Source organism: Gossypium hirsutum, chromosome D02, assembly GCF_007990345.1.
Source record: "Gossypium hirsutum isolate 1008001.06 chromosome D02, Gossypium_hirsutum_v2.1, whole genome shotgun sequence".
NCBI classification, from domain to species: Eukaryota; Viridiplantae; Streptophyta; class Magnoliopsida; order Malvales; family Malvaceae; genus Gossypium; species Gossypium hirsutum.
The window spans coordinates 11,442,771-11,451,771 of record NC_053438.1 but is presented as its reverse complement, the minus strand read 5'-3'; the positions used below and the strand labels follow the sequence as shown (position 1 = coordinate 11,451,771).

At 34.6% G+C, this 9,001-nt stretch overlaps 2 protein-coding genes across 3 annotated transcripts; both read right to left on the bottom strand.

Moving 5' to 3' along the window:
- On the bottom strand, positions 1-3,561 carry LOC107910408 (probable protein phosphatase 2C 11). Its single transcript, XM_016838237.2, has 9 exons — positions 3,138-3,561; positions 2,235-2,377; positions 1,957-2,055; positions 1,700-1,858; positions 1,286-1,372; positions 946-1,037; positions 663-734; positions 378-517; positions 1-285 (listed from the first exon to the last, which is right to left on the bottom strand). The coding sequence occupies exons 1-8, from the start codon at positions 3,185-3,187 to the stop codon at positions 389-391; spliced, it is 831 nt and encodes a 276-aa protein (XP_016693726.2). The 5' UTR covers positions 3,188-3,561; the 3' UTR covers positions 1-285; positions 378-388.
- Positions 3,562-4,819: 1,258 nt separating this feature from the next.
- LOC107910409 (ras-related protein RABC1) lies at positions 4,820-8,073 on the bottom strand. Of its 2 annotated transcripts, none has more exons than XM_016838238.2 (6): positions 7,661-8,073; positions 7,497-7,565; positions 6,938-7,003; positions 5,446-5,567; positions 5,173-5,301; positions 4,820-5,059 (listed from the first exon to the last, which is right to left on the bottom strand). In XM_016838238.2, exons 1-6 carry the CDS (start codon positions 7,797-7,799, stop codon positions 4,946-4,948), a joined length of 639 nt encoding a protein of 212 aa, XP_016693727.1. In that variant the 5' UTR covers positions 7,800-8,073; the 3' UTR covers positions 4,820-4,945. The 2 variants fall into 2 exon arrangements, with proteins under 2 accessions (XP_016693727.1, XP_040944365.1); XM_041088431.1 differs by having other exon boundaries at positions 5,446-5,534; positions 7,661-8,037.
- Positions 8,074-9,001: the final 928 nt, after the last annotated feature.

Here is a 9,001-nt window from a genome sequence, read left to right as displayed (position 1 = left end):
TCAATAACAAGAGTTCATCTTTGATACACTAAGAATGTAATCTTTTAACATTACGAATGTTTCAATTACTAACCCCTTCGGAATCTAAAAATTCCATCAATGGTGTAAGATAATTTTCTTATGAGAAACAACTAAATCTTAAAACACATACAACATTCTCACTCGTAACCAGTTGAAATGACTACCTCTTGCAGTAACCAATCAGGCCAAAGTGAGCTTATAACTTGCATCCATTCATAATCATAATCCTATTTCCTGCCTTATGCTAAATAGTGTCCCCAATACCTGTAAAAGGAATAAAAAAATTACTGATTACAGAAGTGGTTCGCCAGATGAACAAGATAGAAAACATGATTATTTGCAGATAAATTACAAACCTCGAACAAGTTCATGAGCTGTCAAACCGGACAACAACGCAGGTAATGTTGTCTGAGCTCCCTAGTGCATATGCCTCTTTTATAAGTTTTCTTGCTGCAGCTTCTGCATCAGTTATGTGCTGCACTAAGGCCACAGCATCCTGCAAGTGAAACAAGTCCAGATGCTTAATTTCCATAGAAGTCATTTAAAATTACTGGGAAAATACAAGAAACATCAATATAAAGTCTCCCTTTTTTCCTTTTTGTTTTTTTAATATGAGAAATGAACATGGTAAAAGTTCTCACCTCATTCGATAAGACATTCCAAAGCCCATCACTGGCGATGATTATGAAATCAACACCGTCGATTTCTTCTTCCTAAGCAATAGAAAGGGTATAAACCCTAATAAGTACTCTTAGAGTATGAATGAAGGAAACTTTAGCAGTTGAAAACCAGGGGTTAATGGTTCGGTTATCACATGTTTTTACACTGGTTGCCACATTTATTTCACTCAAGTAATTCTACTTAAAAAGTGATTAGACGAATGAAAAAGAACAAATTTTATGAGTATGAACCCTAATATACCACCTGAATTTCTGGCTCAGCAACTACATATGGTTTAAGTAGTTTATCACCAAATGCACGTGAAACAGCGAGAATACCACCAACCCGCCATGTCCCTAACATAAAAAAGAAATGCAACACATTTTAGTTCAATTCTGCAACAAATAGAAACTATTTACTGAATTTATATTACTTCAGTGCAACGATGTGCAAACCCAATTTATAAGCCAAATGAAAATAATTAAAGTTAAAATGCAAGAAACCATTATTCATAGAGGAAAGATCAGCATGACAATACAAGCATACAGAGAGTGCATTCTGATTGAAAAGATGAGGACATGAAAGACTGTGAAAGGCATATTACCAGCCCAAATGATGAAACCTCCGGCATCTTCAATCCTTAGGCGTTCATCAGATCGATCAGGCTTGTGATCAATTGACAGAGGGACAGCTGCAGGAAACACAAAAGTAAATCATCAGCTGTTTAAACACCACAGAATTCAACCTTTTTTTTCATATATTGCTAATCTTATAAGTTAAACCAAAACCTTATATTTGTACTTCTAAATGGAGGAGAAATAGTTAAGACAAAGCCTTCGAAACCTGTCAATGGCTGTTATAGCATGTCCAACACATGACAGCCATCAAGCTATTACTTGATAGTATATGAGACACAGACGTGAAGATTTTCATTCTGATATTCTTTGATATATTGCTTTTCATTCCAAAGATCTAACCAAAGAAATTCTTAGACTACATTAGCAGGTAAGAAAGCAACCTGATCCAGCTCTAGAAGCAACCACCCTAGAATCACCAACATTTGCAACAAGCAGCCGGTCACCCAATAATACAGCAGTTGAAGCAGTTGAGCCAGCATCTTTTTGCTGGCCTTTCTCTTCATTGAGGTAATCAGCATCAGTTTGTTTAAATGTTTCAACTGCAATAGTAACATTGCCATAAACAAATACACATGTACCAACAAAATCATGGAACTCCTCATCATACAGTGATGTGAAAACTTCGCCAACTTCATACCTATAGCTGTTTTTGTGTCCTTGATAAAATCAGGGTGGGTGCTCAAATTCTTGAAGAGGTTGTTTTTAAGATACTCTGCAGTTCTTGAACCTCCATGACCTATAGTGCAAAGATAAAATAAGGGAAACTAAATCAAATCATAAACAGCTATACACACCCTCACCTAATTCTGCTCGAGTTCCTTTTCCCTGTATTTAAAAAGGTGCAAATTGAAACCATAAAATACATCTTGTAATGAACAAAGTCGAGACAACAAAGGCAAAGAAATGACGGCATACCATCGAAAACACCAAAAAAGGCAACCATCTGACCATCAACTTCAGATATCCTCGTTTCATAGAAATCCTCCATTGAAGGTCTTTTGCCCTTGAAACTGGAATATCCATAGCTGAATTTAGCAGCTCGACTTCCAGTGAGAAAGCTGGCAAAAGAACCAAAGCATTTTAGCCACCTTGTAACTTTCATGGGCCTCTAAATCTAATGCACAGTATTGTGCACAAAAACTCATGCAGCTTCTGCAATTTTACCGAACTTCATAGAGATTTAAACCTTCAAAAACTTTACATCTGATGATCCAGACAATTCACTATCTAGAAACCAAGGGAACCATTACCAAGTATCACATTTAATTGGATGTTCATGTTATTAATCCTAGTTCATGTTTATACATGATCGAAACTGGAAAACAAACAGATTCAGATCCTAGTTATTATGATAAGTGAAACAAAAAACTACCCTGTAATGTTCTTGCATCTTAACTTCCACCCTGACACCAAAGCTAGGTTGATTAAAATCAAAACCAATCAATCCATAAAAGAAGAATAACTATGTTATTTAACATGCAAAAAAGCAAAGACTAAGAAAACACAATTAATTTAAATAAAACGGTTACTAACAGTATATTCTTAGCATACAATCAGAGCCAGCAAATGCACCCACGGCAGTGCCATTTGACACAACAACAGTCCTTGACATGTAATTTTGCATTGAATTAAAAAAATGTTATTGTATAATTAATAGGGTCATCCTTCAAAATAGAACAAGCCAAACGATTATATGATTAACAAAAAGAAAAACAGAATAATTTCCAAACAATTTTTTTTCAGTGCGATACTCTAGTTTGATGAAGCTATATGGCTACTTAGTAAACAGAAAAAAAAAAGAGAGAGAAGTTGGAGAACCTTATGCCGCCGCCACTAAAGAGCGCGTGCGGGTCCCTAGATGATATCATAGCGTCTGACTGAGGAGGTTGCAGCGGTGGGAGTTGCGGTGGGTCAGCCAATGCAGGAGGGCGAAGAGCCTCAATATCGGCATCCCCACGCGGCGGGGAAAAGGAGGAGGCGGCCACGGATGGTTCCGTCAGGTTTCTTCCTCTTTTGTTATTCGGTAGTCGATGGTTTCAGCTAGAAGCAGCTCAAAGTAGGTGGCGCCGCCGCCGTGACTTGAGAGGGAAGCAGAGAGGTGGAGTATGATTTTAAGGCTTTACTTTGAAGCTTCACCCTTACAAATGGAAGTAAGCTTAATAACGTAGGGCCAACAACATCAATAATAATAGCATGTCGGGATTCGATTTGGATCGAATTTTGACTTTTCATTTTTCAATTTTTATTGGCTTTGATAATGATGTTCTGCAGATATTTATTAAATTAGTTAGATTAATGTCATAATTCTGTCTCTCATATTTTTTTATTTTGAAATTTATATTTATATTTTTGGATAAACTACAAAAATAGTCATTTTTGTTTGCCTCAAATTGTATTTTAGTCATTTATGTTTTAAATGTTACATTTTAGTCACTTACGTTATTGTTCTGTTATGAAGTGGTCACTCCACCGTTAAATTCCATTACCTCCCCAACGGCAGTCCTACACGGCAATTCAAATGCGTTTTAAATACCAACTTGGATATCCTACGTGGCTGTCCAAATTAAATTTATTTAATTAAAAATTTATGTTACGTGGATATCCAAGCTGGCATTCAAAACTTATTTGAACGGTCACGTAAGACTGTCAGGTAACGAGTTTAACGATAGAGTGACCGCTTCGTAACGAAACAATAACATAAGTGACTAAAACGTAACATTTCAAATATAAATAATTAAAATATAAGCTGAAGCAAATAAAAGTTTGAAATTCACCCGAAATTTAAATTTCAATATAAAGATAAACACCTATATAGTATTGTTGAATCGCTATTGACATTAATGCTTCAATCCCCCCAACCTAAATGTTTCAGATCTACAGCACCATCACTGCATCTTTTATTTATTTCTTAGCTTGACTTTTATTTTTTTAAGAGAAACTATAAATAGATGATATTAATTTATTTATATAAACCCACAAAACCAACATTTGTTTATATAAATAAAAAAAATTCTGATAAAATTCTATGAAGTATTTATTTAATTTGGGATAAATATGAATGGATTGAGAACTCGTCTCATTATTAAAATTTTATTTTATTTATATATTATAAATAAATTTCAAATGACCTTATCCTTTTGGACTAGACAAAACTAGGTTAGCTATCTGCTTCACTCTGAAAATTCGTTCCCAGTCCATTGATTTGATTTCCTTTTTTCATAAAGAATTACTGGAATTCCATTTAGTGAACTCTGCCAAAGTCCAGCACTCCATAGAATATAAATAAATTCCTTACATCATTGATTCTATTTTATTGTTATATGCCATGTGCTTTCCTCTCATCTCCTAGGCATCTCATTAATGGCAAGTTCGCCATTTTTGAAATATGCTTTTTCCATCAATTGGGCCATTCCCAATACACACTTTCAATTGGACTTGAAATACATACCACCTATAAAGGAACCAAATATAAAATATGGCACTATATTTGACAAGAGATGGGCAGGAACATGATCTTATTCAATACTATTAAGTTCAGGATTAATGACACCCACATGAACAAGCTAAAATAAACAGGTTTGAAGCTGTTAAAGTAAACGAAGCGTTCAACGATAAAAATCACCAAATCACCACGAGCAACAACCGCTGGTTGCGGCACCGCTTTGAGGCGGATTCTGTTTGAAGATGTTCTTTTTCACTCCAGATGATCCCTCAGCCACGAGGCTTGGGGTTTCCAATATCTGCATATCAAACATCATCACCGGGTTTAAACTATCTGAGCATGTCTATGTAAATGAGCATTCATAGGGATTCTTGTAAATGCCTGTCAACGTTGAAGTTACTTGGTAAATACCTTTAAGACAAGCTCCTCGAAGCATTGTTCCACATTTACTCGTGTTTTTGCACTGCACTCAATGAAAAGGCATCCGTATTCCCGAGCAAAGTCGATGCCCTCTTTTTTGCTGACCACTCTTTCACTTTCCTGCATTCATGAAGGGGTAGACGGAGTTCAACAATCCAATGGCAAAACACTGTAGATAACGGTCAAGAACCAGAGGAATACCGGAACAAAAAAACCAATAACCTTGGTGAGATTAAAGGATATAAATCACTTCTCAAACTATACCTTATCAACTTTATTGCCAACAAGCATCTTGATGCAGTCCTGATTTGTTGAGTACAGATCGATTTCTTTAGCCCATACGTCAGATAAATCTGTAAATGTGTCTCGCCGAGTTACATCATAAACTGTAATAGTACAAATGTAATAATTAGCATCATATGAGGAGCCACTAAGATGAGAACCAAAAGCGATAAATAAACCAGCTGAGTATTTGAATACATAGAAACATGGAATCCCCTACCTTAGTTGAAGGGAATAACTTATTTAAATCTGTCTGGTAGCTAAATTGATCTATGGTCAGAGATCTATCTTGGGCCAAAATTTTAGAAAGAGAAAAGGTGACTTTGGCAGAACAAAAAATTAGAAGCAGTGCTAAAATAATAATAAAGTGGGTAGAAAATCAATCTACAGCTAGATCCGACGTTTTTAAAGCAGCATCTTTTCTGCACCCATCTCTTCAACAAGAAGATAAAAAATGTTTCTCAATCCTATGTAGAACGACCTAACAAACCGGCCTAAAACGAACTAGTAGATGCTTGCTTTTGGTTACTAACACTTTGTTCCTATGTTGGGAACAACTACCATTGGAGCTAACCTTGGAAGGTTGGCATGACTCCTAGGTTGATCCAATTTTGGAATGTCCTGGAAAGCATGGCTTGGAGGCATAGATACAGATATTGTTAAGAAGTTCACTTAAACTTCTTTGGAATACAAATGTTTTCCTTCCAATCTCTTCATTGGACAAACGGTTAAGTAGGTAAACTTTCATGTAATTGCCTTTATATTCATTATCCATATAATTTACCTTCCATTTTCCTATGTTCAAGTAACCCCTTTCAATCCCATTATCAACCATTTTAACACATTCATGCCCACATTTCCTTCATAACCATTTCCTTTTAACTCCCCTTTTCAAGGCCTATAAATAAAGGTTTGAATGTCTCCTTAGGAAATTTTTGATATTTTGGCAAACTTAGCACTCTAAAGTTTTCTCTGCAACTTTCTTTCTACAATCACAACCACTGTAACTCTTTCTAAACCCCTTATTGTGTCCATCACCACTGCCTGCCATCGCACTTGTTTTCCAGAGTCTGCTCTGATCTTCCTCTCTGCTATCTCTCCACAACATCTCATTTTGCTAAATTGTAACGTCTCCTCACCTTACCAAAAGAACCCTACATCCAAATGACCCAATCTACCCTCATTGTGAAGTTCATTTCATCATAGGAAGCATGACCCCAGAATATCTAATAATGATGATAACTAACAAATACCAATAAGAACTTCAAAAGTATGATTACTGATAAAAATGAAAAAAAAAATTGAAGCAAAGAAGGAAGGAAAAGAAACTTCACGGATGAAACGAAGTCTTAGCACAAGACTTCCTGCATCATTATGCTTGTCATGTTTAACAACACAGATACAAATTATAACAACTGATGTGCCACAGAAGTAAATAGAAGACTACTAGCAAGAGATGAATGAAGTACTATACCCATAATTATCCCTTGTGCTCCTCTGTAGTATGAGCTTGTTAGCGTTCTAAATCTTTCCTGTCCAGCTGCATAAAGTGAAGTTATGAATAACAACTTATTCTATTCAAATCACCAACTCATTTTACGCGAAACAAACACAATGTATAAACAATACCAAATTCTACAAACATCCTATAGGAGGTGTCCAAGGAGAATAAGAGCTCCTTGCAGAAAATTCATAATTAGTCTACAGTTGATATGGAATATGGAAACAGATTGCAAACTTAGACAGTCCTCTCTTTCAAATTAACTTGCAGTACCATGTCAAATACATGTGTGTGTATATACCTATATGTATATGTATATGTATGAAGTTTGCAACTTCCACCAATATCATGATCTAATGCATAATACACTCAAATGTGCTCTAAGAACTTAAAACGAAAGCAATAAACATTGAAAAATTCCACTCAATATCTAATGCTATATTCTATCTTAATCATCAAAGGGAAAAAGTTCCTTAAAAAAAACACACACACAATGGAACAGGAAAAAGAAACAGGATCCGACGACGTTTACCAGTGTCCCAGATGGCAAGCTTCAACTTTTTCCCTCCAATGGTAACGTGCTTTACCTTAAAATCCACACCTAAAAGAAAAAAAAATCAAATCACTCGGTCTTCAAAATTTTAAAAACAAATTAACCAAAAAAGAATAAAGAAGAAGGAAGATAGGTAAGGTTACCAATGGTAGGATTGAGTTCCTCAAAGGTATCGGAAGTAAAACTCAAGAGCAGAGTACTCTTCCCCACACCCGAATCCCCTATTAGTAACAACTTAAACAAATAGTCAAACTCAGGTTGACTCGTCGACGATGCCTCCATCTTTTTCCAATATCTTAAAAACTACGAAATTGATATTGGAATTTGGATCTGGAAAAAAAGAATGGAGGAATAAGATTTGTATATTTCCAGAGAAAATCAATGCGAAACAGAAAGTAAAGTGTAAGAAAGAAGAATCTAAAATCTTCTATTAGTCTTCTTTTCGGTCGGTCTCTATAACAAAGCTTGAAATAAGCGTTTTTAAATTAATAAAAAAAGAAAAAAACCCTGCTCGATTACTTGCTCAAGCGGTTTGGGATTGGCTTTGGTGCGGTATAGAGTAGGCTAGCTGATTTACTCCTGCCTTTATAGCTGTTGACTAGTAATAGTAAAAATTATGAAGATAGGTTAAAATATGCTGCTAGTCCTTGTACTTCTATATAATTTGAGATTTAGTCTCTATACTTTAAAAGTTAAAAATTCAATCCTCCTAATTTTTTCAATTTAAAAATCCTAGTTCAATAATTTTTGTCATTGGTATTTTCCATTAAAATTTGTTAATTTAAGGTACTTATTTTTCATCAATCATATGCCACATCACATAAGAGCACAAGGCACTATGCCAATTTGACAAACTTTGACAAAAAATATTTATGATTTTAATAATTGGACTAAGTTATGTAAAATTTAAAAAGTACAAGAACTTGATTTTAAATTTTTGAAGTATAGAGAGTAGATCATAAATTTTGACAAAGTACAGTGACTATCCAACAAATTTTAACCATGATGATATTAAGATTAGTAAATAGTGTGAATGTTCATTTATTTTATCATTTTTCTTGTATCCGGTCAGCTTAATCCTACAAGTTGTATCTTGTACTTTTTTTTAATTACAATATGTTACTTAAATTTTAGGGTAAATTACCTTAGTTAGTCACCCAACTTTAAGACACTTTTATTCTAGTCACTTAAAATGAAATTCTTGCAATTTCATCACCCAACTTTTAAGATACTCTCGTTTTAGTCACACAAGAGTTAAATATCTAACGGCGGTTAACTGTACATGCCACATCATATTTACACTGTCATTTTTATCACTCAATTTTTAAGCCGCTCTCATTTTGGTCACCCAAAAAAATATATTTTTCTTTAAAGTATTGATCGAGATAAAAAAATATTAAGGATTAAAGTAAAAAAGGGTAGAAACTAAAATAATACATTAAAAGTTGTCAAATTGTACTTGTTTACCCCTTTGCTAAAAGTTC

Bases quoted from the DNA above. Each gene is read 5' to 3' on its own strand.
- LOC107910408 (XM_016838237.2), bottom strand. From the start codon at position 3,187: ATGATATCATCTAGGGACCCGCACGCGCTCTTTAGTGGCGGCGGCATA. The intron at 1,373-1,699 runs GTTGCTTTCTTA...TGTTTCCTGCAG, and splicing joins TGCTTCTAGAGCTGGATCAG to CTGTCCCTCTGTCAATTGAT. The intron at 1,038-1,285 runs GTAATATGCCTT...TTTTTATGTTAG, and splicing joins AGGTTTCATCATTTGGGCTG to GGACATGGCGGGTTGGTGGT.
- LOC107910409 (XM_016838238.2), bottom strand. From the start codon at position 7,799: ATGGAGGCATCGTCGACGAGTCAACCTGAGTTTGACTATTTGTTTAAG. The intron at 7,566-7,660 runs GTAACCTTACCT...TTTTTCTTTTAG, and splicing joins GGAACTCAATCCTACCATTG to GTGTGGATTTTAAGGTAAAG. The intron at 5,060-5,172 runs GTATTTACCAAG...TTTGATATGCAG, and splicing joins TCGAGGAGCTTGTCTTAAAG to ATATTGGAAACCCCAAGCCT.